The following is a 14,361-nucleotide window of genomic DNA, read 5'->3' as shown; positions in this document are numbered from 1 at the left end:
ATATATGTGCTTAATTTGTGTTTATAATTCATCTCATGCTCGGCGGTGAAGTAAAAATCGTGAGGAAACCTGCATGTGTCAAATTTCATCGAAATTCTGCCACATGTGCATTCCACCAACCCGCATTGGAACAGCGTGGTGGAATATGTTCCAAATCCTCTCCTTAATGGAAGAGGAGGCCTTATCCCAGCAGTGAGAAATTTACAGGGTGTTACTTTAAGTTACTTTATTTTATGCATACATAGGGACAGATAGCGGTAAGCGACTTTGTTTTAGGCAATGTGAAAATTTGTATTAAGTCGCAATCAATTAAATCAAAGTCAATGAATATGCCTTATATATTAGAGGCTTTTTATTATTTTCAACACCAACAATGAAACATAAATGCGTACATCACATGGTAATACAATTTTTTTTTCTAATTTATTTCCTAAAATGAAGTTAAAGAAACATACATTGAGCCAAAGTGTATATATTAAGTATAAATTTTCGTATACGATGAGGTAATAGAAAAAGTATTTTAAGTACATATTGGACAGAAATAGTATGACAGTCAATAAAAAAATAACAAACATGTAATTATTAAAGTAGCTGTACGGTGTAATACCTTTGCCACTCTAGAAGGAGAGAATTTAAAATATTAAAAGATAAATAAACATTCAAAATTGACAAGTTTTTTTTTATTGAATAATATTTAAGTATCATAACGATTTTATATTCCATTACATATTTTATAAGATAATTCCGGCAAAAAAATCATTGAATAATTAATGTCCAAGTCGACAAACATGATTAAAAATTTATGTAAACATTAAATAACCAAGATTCAACGGTAAATATTTATTAAACGTACTTATTCTATATATTACAAAGTCAATTACAACCCAGCCTTGTATTGACTATATCGTGGAGTATTAAACGAAAGTGGTTATATTTCGGTTAAATAAAGGGTCAGTCCAGTTTGCTAGTTCACTTCTCCACGGCTGCGGCTCTCTGGAAAAACAAAATAGGTTTACATCAAAACTTGGATCAATAAAGGCATACATCTGCCCTAAAATTTGTTTCTCTTTCATTAATAAAAAAAAATGTACTCGTGTTCTTTTTTTAAAATTAAAAATGGAGATATGTGAACGATTTTAAACCTGATATTTATGTTCTGACATTGTGTTCTTTTTTCAAATATACGTCTTACCATGATTTGCCAAATCTTTATTCTGGACAGCATGTCGTCATCCAGCATTGGTTTAGCTTCAGCACCTCTCGTAGCAATAGCGATGGGTACCTCTTCAGAATCGCTCCTGAAATTTAATTCCGGAATATGTCTTACAAATATTTTTTCCTTGTCATTAAACATTTTTGTTTTTTTAATATAATAATAAAACTATTTTTGGAGATTTTATTCACAATTATTCTAACCTTTACAATATTTTTGTGCACGAATGGTATTCGATTTTTAACATATTACAATAAAGATAACTATTGATGTTCAAAAATTCGAAGTGCTAAGCCATAATCGTTTAGTTTTATCCAACTAATTCTCAATCACATAAAATAATACAAGTAGCACCATCTATCAATGGACATCTGAACTACGTCGAAAGTTACTTACATTAACTTATTGGATGAGGGAACATCATCATCCACCCGGTAGATGTCGCTTTCGTTCGGACCGTCAAGATTTTGGGCACGATTCTGAAATAATAGATAGCGCTTTATCACTAAATTTCAAACTAGTATTTCATTTTAATATAAATTATTAAGACATTAATATTGTTGATAGTATTACGTTTATGTTTATAATGTTCGTATTCGAAGCAATTATGAATATGGAGTAATGAACGTCTTGTTTATAAGAAAAAAAATATATGTACTTTATTGTTATAAGATAATATTAAGTTTAATAAAAATATGCCTCTTTTACTCACCAGTTCGCTGTTAGCTGCCATACGACGCAGGATTCTAGTGATGTACCAGTCAGGAGCAGACGCCGGGGCCTTGCCTGAGCGCTTTCCGTGGGCTGCAATATATTATTAAAAACATATTACATATATAATCAAAGGCCTATATTTATTCTAAGGAGAGAGGTTAGGGACATATTTCTCCGCTGCACCAAAGTAACAAATTGCACATAGCTCTTTCATGCACATATTATGCCATAATGTTGTTAATTATTAGCACAAATTCAGCACATAAAAACTGGTGCGGTTCTCCTGGTTTGACCCTTCACTATTCGGTTAAAATGTCCATGATATCGGACAATTTATAAACCCAGAACATGATAATAGTACTTTTGGAAAACGAGGTTTATTACTTAAGCGATAAACCTCATTTCCGAAATGTAACATTATGGTGCTTAAATCTTTCTTTCTATTAATTGGCTATCTATTGTTTTGCAGGTAAGAAGATTGCACAAATTGGTACTACAAGGAAAATAGAAATTAATTAACTCATCAAAATAATTATAATGCACGTCATAACTGTTGTTACAAAAGGCTTCTTTTAATGTTTTAATTTAACTCGTATGCCGTGACAGGAAACGACACCATGTTCTTTCATGGCACTGCTTTCTACTTCGCACAAACTATAATATAATTCCTTGTAATACTTATATTAAAATAGTAACTAGCAACCCGCCCTGGATTCGCACGGGTGAAATGCCGATGCTAAATACGATTATATTACAGAATGTCGTACAACGTTCACAGTATTTTAGTATTTAGACAATACAAATCGCGTCTTACGAAATCACTTTAGGACGTAAAATAATCTGTATTTCTACTATATTATGCATGTGTTATGCATATAAACCTTTCTCTTGAATCAATTTATGTATTAAAGTGACCCGCATCAAAATGTTTTTAAAGATCTAAGTATAGATAGGGCGGTAAGCGACTTTGTTTTGTACTATGTAGTGAAATTATAATCGTTTTTTTTTATACATGAAACTCATTTTTTATTTAAAGTTAAATAATTATAAATTAATCAAACAATAACATTAAATTTGAACGGTGACAGTCACTTTTGTTGATTTAAATTATTTAAAGATTTTAACAGCACATTGTGCGCTATTAAAATATCAGCTGTTACATTTAATGCCTAGAGATCTAATATATTAGATCCCTGGTGTTTTAATATTCATCTAATCGTTTCGTTGACGTGTCGACGTTAATTCTCAATTAAATTTCATATCATGTTTTTTGACAGATGGGATTAGAATGACACCTTAAACTGTCTTTGATTATAATACATACCTGCCTGTCATTAAATAATTTGATTTAATTAAAAAAAAAAAACTTTTATATAATATTTACCTAAATTCCATCTCTATTATATTCTATTTATTCGAATTTCAAAATGTTAGTATTAGTAGCAATAGTAAGAGACTACAGTTATGTGCATATGCTGTAAGTATAATCCATATCTCGATAAAGACTTTTCATATATTATTAAATATTTTATTTTATTTATTTATTTAGGTTTATCAACAGTTGTTACAATATAAAACTTACTGTAGGTACAATTAAAATAGAAAAAATATCAAACGCAATTGTACAACTAATTATAGATAAACACTGCATGCTTATTTAAAAACTTATAGACTATGTGCTTAAAATATTTAAAATCAGTTAGACTATGTAAAATATAAATCTTAAGTAAAACAATAAAGAGAAAAAAATATATAGGGAAAAAGAACAATCACCTTAAGTAACGGAGACCTTACTTAATTTAAAAAAAAAAACGAAAAATCTACATATACTATACAAACGAAAAAACTATACGATACAAAAATCTGAACTAGTAGTAATATTTGCTTAGGGTAGTTTAAGTATCTTTTTAATTTTTTTGCGAAATTGAATTAATGAGTCATTAAATAGATTTTTAATTAAAATTCGTCTGTTAGTTGATTTGTTTGAAATATTTCAACTTAATTTTGCAATTCAGTTTACATAAACCAGCACACAATAAAATACAACTTGAATCTTGCATTTTATTCGTATTAAATATATCCGATTTTATTTTTTAAATATCTTTCATCCGTATTTACAAATACTACTTAATTAAAAATAGTATGTCCTAAACTCTTCTTATTTTACAAATGGGAAAGTAACTGACTGTTCGTTGCTTATAAGACGCAAACCAAACCCAGCAAGATAAATTTCCTACGATGTTTATAAAGAAAGCTTGAACTCTAAGGAACAAAAAAACAGCGTATGTCTACGCTGTTTTTTTGCCAAGCGCCGGACGACCAAAAACAAAAGATTGAGCGAAGCGTTCAACAATACGTATTAAATTGAGTTCGTGTAACATCACGTTAGTTAACTACAAGGTAAGTTGTATGGGAAAAACGTTGTAGAATGACACAGGTGCATCGGACGTCGACGTATTAAGGGCTTAATGTAGCTTTGATAAAAATCACCAAGTCAATAATAGCGGCTTGTAATAAAAATACAGAATCGTATACAACAGTTTGAAATACTCGTATCTCTTGTTTATGACAATCGATTAATTACATGCGGTTTTGTTTAAACTGTATGTTTTTGTTAATGGAACAAATGATGGCGCATTAAAATTTGAATTTTTTTTTTATTAATATTATAAATGAATGTGAAAGTAACTCTGTCTGTCTGTCTGTCTTGTAGTAGTGTAACAATATAAGTTCTTAGTTGTAAGTGATTTAGGGAGTAATAAACCAGCATTTGCAAGCGATGGACGTCTTTTATTAAACACGAGTCGATCGAATCCCTACAGTCTGTCGTTTTTTCACGACCAAACTACTGAGCCGAATTTGATGAAATTTGGTATGAAGCAAACTCGAACTCCACGAAAGGACATAGGTTAATTATTTTGCCGAGGCGACTACTAGTTTTTACCTAAACCGAACAAGTTTCCTTAGAAATTGTGATGAAATTAAAATTCGCGTCTTGGGTTATTTGATGTTGAGTTTAAGCCAATGCAAGCACTATTTAATTCTTGTGCTTAATATGTATTTGTAATTCGTCTCGTGCTGAACGGTGAAGCAAAACTTTGAGCCTGAACGTGGTGTATAAGAATTTGTTTCGTCTACGTTGTAGTAAGCTCCAAAACTTCTTCTCAAAATAGAGAAGGCCTTTGTCAGTTGTGGGATTTTGAACTGATTACTTTATACATAGCAATAAACGTTTTATTTATGCAGTACCCCATAAAATAACATTTCATTTAAAATCATCTACATCAAATGCAGCTAGGTTATTAAATAATAGTGTTTCTAAATGCGTTATTGATTTTTCATTTGAAACGGTTTCTGCAATAGATGTCATAAAAGTATTTAAAACTATAAATATTAAAAAAACTAACGACATATGGGGCATTTCGGTAAAATTTTTTAATAACATCATATACGATATTGCTCCGTATATAGCAGTAATTTTTAACAAGAGTTTGGACACGGGTTCATTTCCTAACTTGTTAAAATGTAGTAAAGTTTTACCACTTTTTAAAACTGGAAACAGAAGCGATCCCGGTAATTACAGGCCTATTTCAATACTCCCATCCTTAAGTAAAATTTTCGAAAAAATTATTTTAAATCAACTTCTCGTCCATTTCGGTACAAATGCTATTTTTCATGGTGAGCAATTCGGTTTTAGAAGAGGTCGCTCGACAACTGATGCGGGAATTGCGCTTCTCAAACATATTTACGATGCTTGGGAGAAATCACAGAACGCTATTGGAGTATTCTGTGATTTATCTAAAGCATTCGATTGTGTAGAACACGAAACGCTTCTTTATAAGCTCAAATATTACGGTGTTAAAGGTAAAGCTCTTGATCTCATCGCTTCATATTTAAGTCAAAGAATCCAGCAAGTTTTCATTAATGGAATAAAGTCTTCTGGATCTACGTTAAAAATGGGAGTTCCACAAGGTTCAATTTTGGGTCCCTTTCTATTCCTAGTATATATAAATGATCTTCCTTTCTATGTTAAGGGTATTTGTGATATAGTGTTGTTTGCTGACGATACTTCGCTGATTTTTAAGGTTGACAGGAAAAAAAATGACTATGACGATGTGAACGGTGCATTATCACAGATACACAATTGGTTTACAGTAAATAATTTAGTTTTGAATGCTCAAAAAACAAAATGTGTAGTTTTTACCCTACCTAATGTTAGCAAGCAAAATTATAATATATCTTTAAATGGTGACCGTCTTGAAGTAGCTGATACTACGGTGTTTTTAGGAATGGAATTGGATTCCAGACTTCAGTGGACCTCTCATTTATCATCCCTAACAGGAAGACTCAGCTCCGCAACATACGCGGTTAGAAAAGTTAGACAACTAACTGATATTGATACCGCTCGTTTAGTTTATTTTGGTTATTTTCACAGTATTATGTCATATGGCATATTACTTTGGGGTAACGCTGCAGATATTGAATCTGTCTTTATTTTACAAAAGAGAGCAATTCGGTTTATTTATAATCTTGGAGCTAGAGACTCTCTTCGGGATGTTTTTAACAGAGTAGGAATACTTACTGTTGCGTCGCAATATATTTACAACAATATCATGTATATTCACAGTAACATTGATCACTTTGATAAAATCAGTGATAATCATTGTATATGCACTAGAAGTAAGGATAAACTTATAACGCCAAGTTTCCGACTCCGCAAAGTCAATAGATCCTTCTTGGGGCAAGGTATCCGTTTCTATAATAAAATTCCGCAGAAATTTTTAACTTTGCCGTTTAGTAAATTCAAATCGTTTGTTAAAAATACATTGGTAGAAAAAGCATACTATTCGATACAAGATTTTGTAGATGATAAAAAAGCGTGGAGTTAATACCTGTTGACATCCAAGCAGGATACATTAATTGAAATAATTGTATTTAATTAACATGACGTTGTATTTTTTAAATGTTAAAAAAGAGTAACTACTGAGTTTCTTGCCGGTTCTTCTCGGTAGAATCTACTTTCCGAACCGGTGGTAGCTTCACTTAATTGTAAAATGACGATTCAAAAGTGCTTATAAAAGCCTACTTGAATAAAGTTTATTTTGATTTTGATTTTGATTTTGCAACGATCAATTTAAATTAAATATCATTAATTCTTGAAATTCAAGCAGCTCTCTCCATAATAAATGTCATCAAAATGAGTTCAGTGTTTTACAGTGATATCTTCAAAAACGTAACAATGGAAATTACTTTTTTTATTAATTTTTAGGGTTCTGTAGTCTACTAGGAACCCTTATAGTTTCGTTCTGTCTATCCTGGCTCATTCTCTGCCGTTTCTGCACACGATTGCCACGAAAATTGGTGGAGAGATGTATAGTGATAATCCAAAAATTGATTTTTAAAATTATCGAAAAATAATTATTTTTTACGAAAAGTTATTCGAAAAAAAATCCGGTTTTTTTTGTCTTTAAAGACTGTACAGATATCATTGCGGACATGGTTGACCTAATTCGAATTGTAATAATCATTCATTGTTATTTAATTTGTAAGGATTATTATATTATTTGTGGTAAGATGTTTTTAAAGTTAAGTGTAATACTTTGTTTTGATACTTGAACTTTTAAAATGTGTTTTTAAAGTTAGTTAAACTTACTTTGACAATTGTTATTAACTGAACATGTACATTACATTTTTGATTTATCTGCTCGAAATACTTTCTTACTTACGAATCCTTTTAATACTGATTTTTTCCTAGTACAATGAAATGAAATAACTAAAAAAAAAATTGACAGAGAATCTTCGATTTTAAAAAAAGTAACACCTTTGTTTGGGCTATTATTTCTTAATTAAATATTAATGAATCTTTACGAAAATATGCAAGTAATCGACGAATATGTGACTTCGTCAAATGCGCGACATGAAGCTTTTATTATTACTCGTCGCTGGATTAAACTGGCTTATATTAAGGATATAATATGCTGATAAACGAATGGTTTTTCATTTATGTGTACCGTCGGCATTATAAACGCTGATATTTGTAAAATCAATATAATGCAACATTAAACACATCAAACAAAAAAAAACTGTTTAAACAAAAGTTTGACGAAGCTCGTGGTCGAGTAGAGTGTACACTGGTTTTCATTGGTACGCCACTCTGAGGTTCCAGGTTCGATTCCCGGCCGAGACGACGTAGAAAGTTGATTAGTTTTTCTATGTTGTTTTGGGTCTGGGTGTTGGTGGTACCGTCCTTACTTCTGATTTTCCATAACACAAGTTCTTTAGCTTTAAGATTGGGAAGCAGAGTAATGTTTGTGATGTTGTCCAATATTTATTTATTTAAAAGATTTGTATATAGATGGATGAATTATTTAATTCAATTTCTATACTTATGTTATATACATATAAGTATCAAAGTCAAGTGAAACTTGTTTTAAAACATTTTGAAAGTTATTTCAAATGAAAGAAGTTTTTATTCTGCGTTCTCATTATGCTCAATTCTAAAACCCGAATCCCTGATTTAATTATTTTATCCTTTAGAATGATAAGGACTTTTATAACTTCTTACCTTTACAAGCTGTGACGTGTGCAATATGATATTTTGTAATGGACACTGTAATCACATATATGATTGTAAGATCGATTTACAAGTTACATATAAATATATATATTATATTTAAATATCCTATCGCCGTGCATACACACTGTCTTCACCCGCGCCCAAATCATATATTTTATATTCCCGCGCTTTCCTGCGATGTGTGTCACTCGAGGGGCAGGTACATAAATACACACAATATATATATCCATATACAATATAAGTCCAATAACATTTATTATATTATTACAGATCTGTGTACACTACAGACAAATTTTCGAATATACTGGTACTCATCATATGAGACCAACTATTTGCTTTTAATGACCAATCTGTTGGGCGACCAATTAATGACGCAAAATATTTAGTGCACAAGTGTATTACAACACTGGCACACTTTGATAATCTGACAGGACGTCAAATCCGATACTACCGAAAGGAGTCCCAGGGACGACCGCTTTCATACTTCACTTATGTATTGAGAATATTTCGACAGAACCAATTACTTTTATTCCCGTTTTAAATCCAGAACTACGGGATAGGATTTATAACGTTCCACTAAACCAACATAATAAACATAGTGTTAGAATCTCGAAATTTGATTTAGTAAAGACACAAGATATAAGAGATACAAGAGAACTGAGATGTCCCAGTGGTTAGAACGCGTGCATCTTAACTGATGATTGCGGGTTCAAACCCAGGCAAGCACCACTATATATATGTGCTTAATTTGTGTTTATAATTCATCTCGTGCTCGGCGGTGAAGGAAAACATCGTGAGGAAGCCTGCATGTGTCTGATTTCATCGAAATTCTGCCACATGTGCATTCTCGCACCCCCCAATTTGGAATAGCGTGGTGGAATATGTTCCAAACCCTCTCCTTAATGGAAGAGGGGGCCTTATCTCAGCAGTGGGAAATGTACAGGCTGCTACGTTACTTTTTTACTTTACTTTTAAATCTTTACATTTAAATACAAATTGTAAATTAGATAATTAACCACCAGGCCAAAGATGTATACTAATCTCTTTACTCACCTCCCCAGCAAGAGTGTCCATAGCTGAGACAGGAACCTGAAATGCGATAAATGATTACATTACATTAATTATAATGGCTTACAAATGTCATCATACAATTAAATTAACAAAGATATAAACGTCATCTTAAAATTGTAAACAGCCTTTGATTATAATCTATTTCGTGAGATTGCGAACTGTAACATAATGTTTACAATTTAACGCATTGTTATTTGGTAGTTTATAATCTATCGAAGTAAGTTTTTTTTTTAATTTTAAAAATTCTATCCGTGACTTATCGATCGAGAATGTATAATGTCTTATTGTAAGTTGAATAAATGTTCAAAATGTAACGACAGTTCACAATTGTGCGAGATAGATTATAATCTAACGGTATTTACAATTTTACGGTGACATATAATATATACCGGAGATGTCATGTATTGTTTATAGTAAGGGAGTGTTTGTATATGACACTTAAAAGAATGACTGGATTGAAGTATATAGAACGGCAGCTGTATCAGTGTTGGTCACAGATTGGAAGCCGTCATTGGAAAAAAATTAACTATGAAATAAAGACAGAATAAATTATGTCATAAGATACATATATAATTACGAAACTGATTATAGATAAGATCCTAATTTATCTATGTTAATTTTTTTTCAATTTTATCATTGATCTTTGTTGATTGGATAAATGATAAATCATTGTTAACTAGATGGTACCAGAACAATGTATTACCAATGGAAAATAATGTATATGTATTAATTTATATTTGTGGAAACTCGTATAAAAATGGATTTCGAAAAACCTTAACAAGATATCTATTTATAAGTATAAAAAATCCAATAAAAAATAATCATCAAATCAATTATGAACATTTAAAACTGCGGTCGCATTAAATTCATTACCCTACAATAATTAATCGCAGGGAAACGCTATAACGAATCCTTTAGTTCAATTATCAAAATAAATTTAAAAATGGAACACAAAAATAAAAATTCAATATCATTTAATGGTAATCGTAAAAGGTATTATCAGATAAAGGCGACGCACAAAGTACTAGTACTCAAGACATAGAATGTATAGTGCATTGGCCTACAGTACCTCGTAAAGCTGTCATAGCTAGATGCACTACGGGAGTGTCTGCGTAATGTACCTTCTATAACCAGCCTAATGATAGTAACTTAGTTGACCCGAGTCCACGAGAAACCGAACGGGTTATTGTTACCGAGCACTGTGCTAAAATGTATTATGTTATATAACATTTGTAAAGAGTATTTACTATTTTATTGAAAATCAAAATCAAAATATACTTTATTCAAGTGGGCTTTTACAAGCACTTTTGAATCGTCATTTAACAATTAAGTGAAGCCACTCTAATCTGTTTTTCAGAAAAAAATTAATACATTTTAATTATGTTTATAAATTAATAGTATTATTAAATATTTTTAATTTATATACTTTACTTACAACAACAAAAAATGTATACTTGTACAAATGTATATAGATAAGTAGATTTCATCGTATATAAGTCTCTACAATATATGTTAAAAATACTTATTTGTGCTGTAACATTATCAAAATGTTTTCCCGCCAAAAATAAAATTATATATATATATAATATTATATATATATATATATATATATATATATATATATATATATATATATATATATATATATATAATTATATATATATATATAAATTATATAAATTGGCTGTCTCCAATTTAAAGCAAATAGGAGATTTTTGTCAATTGTTATTTTATTTCAACCTCACAATTGTAATATTAATAAAATGGAACAAAAAATAATTGTATGTTTATTATAATTTAGTTATTCTGTTCAAGCATACTATATATATATCATTATTATTTATTGGTACATATCAGTTATATATAAAACATGTTTAGCAATGTTAGCGCTTAAGAAAAAAAACAGTAAGATCTACAAGGAAAACAAAAGAAAAAATAAAAAAATATTTCTGTTTCAAGAATTAGAAACATCAATTCGAAATTCAAAACACTTCTTTATAAACACAATTAAACTATCAGTGCAATAAAAACTCCACGCAGAATTGTTCATTTGAATTTCGAAGCAAATCTAATTATAGCAACATTTATTCAAGATTTAAATGAAATCTGTTTATAATAGTTTTATAAAGCAAAATTTTCGAATTTCGAACGCTTTCTCACAGACATTTGAATGATTTCCCAGGCGTAAATTTGTATGAATATAATTTCTTTGTGGGAATTCAATTGCATCTCAGAATAGTTTTAATGTGACATAATTTATATTGACTTCCTTTGTTTGTATCCTTAATATATCCTAAACACGTTTGTGTCGTGTGATAAATTTAGTATTAGAATAAAATATTCTGACCATTGCTACTAAAATAATTTTAACTTATTTTTTAATTCTAGGATTGAATTCGTATGCAATAAAGTGTAAATATTTTGTGTAATAGTCATGTCATAGTTTTTCTTCTAAAACGATTACAAAATATGTACATAAATTTCACCAATTTTTCTGTTTTATATAATATGTGTATAACTCATTTTGATTATCAATCCAATTAGTTTTATGGGATTTTTATTTTATTTCATTTTTTTCGAGCTGTTTCATGTTGAAACAAACTTTATTCATAACAGTTTTATTGAAACTTAAATGTGTTATGATATCTACAACTATAAGTAATGTATGAGTACATAATGTTATGTAATAATGGAAAAGATTAATTACTGTGTGTCTTGCTTTACTTTTAATAAAGTTCTGTAAAATGATGGTTCAGTTTACAGGTGTACAGTGTACAGTGTAAAAGTATACTTGATTACGTATATTTTAATATTGATTTTATAGTTTTATATCATTTTAAAATAACGAGTGTGTAAGAAATTCTAAATAAAAAAAAATAATTATATAAAAACTTTTTGACTTCTTATAAAAAAAAAAAAACAATAAATAAATAGTTTCTAACGAGCCGTCACTTAAGATATTAATGTTTAGATTGCATGTCAGCGCCCGACTGCACTTTACTTAATAAATGAGTTGTCAACCGATAAGAACACTTATTGGCCATTATTAGGTAAAAAGACAAAATCATTAAAAATCATTTAGACAACAACATTTGAATTCCATCACTATTCCCATGAAGTGTTTTTCTTCTAATAAAAAATCATACATACTTAAATATTTATTTAAATAAATATTGCGATATTGATGCTATAGGGAATATAAGCCATTCCTTAAATCGCCAATCCGTCGCCAACCTTGGGAACCAATATGTTATGTCACCTTTGCCACTCATTCACTTTTAAAATTGGAACACAACATTTTCAAGCATTGGTGTTTGGAGGTAGAATAAGTGTGGTTGGTAACTGTTGGCGAATGTTTGTACAACATTGGTTAAAAAGCACTGGCTTTCACCTACATAAAGTGGTACGAGCTACACTTGAAGCGTTACGCGCTTGTTGATTGTAAAAATCTAGTATTGTCTGAGGTAGATAGTGCAGACTCGATAAGTATAGTTGAAATAATCTTCGCAAGATTCTGTTTTTGAATTTTTTCAATAAGTTTAATAGTATTAAGTTTTTATTTGAAATTGCTGCAAGGCACTTTGATTATAGAATAAAAAACAAAATGTGCGGATATCGGTATACATAGCGTTTGTATTGGAGACGAATCCGTACTAGTTTTTCATTTTTTTTAAATCATAAGATGATGAAGATCTGAAATTTGAGAGAACAAATTTTCTTTACACAGATAACATAATAAAATGAAAATTGTCTGTTCGTAAAACTTAAAAATTTTTTTAAATATTTTCAAAATAAGAACAGAATTTCGAAATTTATTTTAAAAACATTTTAAGAAAACAAAAAAAAAATAATAATCTCATTTTTAATATTAATTAAATGTAATAAATTATCAGCCTTGACAGTGCACTTGAATTAATAAATAATGTAAAAACTTCCGCGAAATAATTTAACAAGGCTAAACTGTTTCAATGGAAAACATAACAATTATGCATACATGCACAGTAATAAATGGCCGGGTGCTTTTTATAAAATGATAATTTCTATTTGACTACCTTGTTAAGCCGTTAACTACAGGTGCAGAGTAGTTTTCAACAGAGGTAGCGTTAGTGTGATTTATTTACTACGGTGCATTGAATCTTATTTACAGCAAAGCACATGCTTGTATCATACTGCTCCACATGGCTCAAAAATCAAATATATCCTCTGTAATATTAGTGATCGTTGTCAATCAGTAACAACAATACAAGTTCTGCTGTTTTGCGGTAGAATATCTGATGTAGTAACCTACTCAGTTAAACTATTTAAATGATGAGTTCACTTTTATTTGCATTTGAACAACTGTTATTAAATTAATAACATATGTTGCTGACATATTAATAAAAGTCGTTGTTGTTTAAGCGTCCTCTTAAAGTGAAGATTGAGAGTTTCTTCTAATGCAAGTTTATCTAGGCTGAGTAACTTGCTTGTATTGAAACGGCATTATTCTTGTTCTACCCACTGCGCCACTCCAACTTAAGTTAACATCAAATGTGCAGTAACTAACTATTAGTGATTATATAAGCTTACAGTGTAATCGATAATTATATATGACTAGTGTCTGAAATTCTATCTACAAGCAAGTTTGAGCCACGTGTTGAAGTACGAAGCCATACCTCCGCGTTGGCTGCGCCACCCGTTGACTTTCTGAATAAGATTCGATGCCTTGCTACCTCTACTGTTAATTCTCTGCTCTGTGGATTAGATAGATAATTAATTAACATTTTAAATTTGGTTGGAAATTCGCTAA

General features: G+C 30.1%; 1 protein-coding gene across 1 annotated transcript in view; it reads right to left on the bottom strand.

The window, feature by feature from the left end:
- Positions 1-328: 328 nt before the first annotated feature.
- The window catches only part of LOC124535282 (neuropeptide CCHamide-1), a 47,541-nt gene continuing 33,508 nt past the window's right edge, over positions 329-14,361 (bottom strand). The window contains exons 3-8 of the mRNA XM_047111444.1: positions 14,228-14,305; positions 9,558-9,593; positions 1,926-2,017; positions 1,610-1,692; positions 1,193-1,298; positions 329-993 (exon numbers count right to left, since the gene is read on the bottom strand). Coding sequence (XP_046967400.1) covers positions 970-993; positions 1,193-1,298; positions 1,610-1,692; positions 1,926-2,017; positions 9,558-9,593; positions 14,228-14,305 — 419 coding nt within the window. The 3' untranslated portion in view covers positions 329-969. The remainder of the gene's footprint in view (positions 994-1,192; positions 1,299-1,609; positions 1,693-1,925; positions 2,018-9,557; positions 9,594-14,227; positions 14,306-14,361) is intronic.

Source organism: Vanessa cardui, chromosome 14 (genome assembly GCF_905220365.1).
Source record: "Vanessa cardui chromosome 14, ilVanCard2.1, whole genome shotgun sequence".
Classification (NCBI taxonomy): domain Eukaryota; kingdom Metazoa; phylum Arthropoda; class Insecta; order Lepidoptera; family Nymphalidae; genus Vanessa; species Vanessa cardui.
The sequence above is the reverse complement of the archived record's forward strand: the minus strand, read 5'-3'. Positions and strand labels throughout refer to the sequence as shown.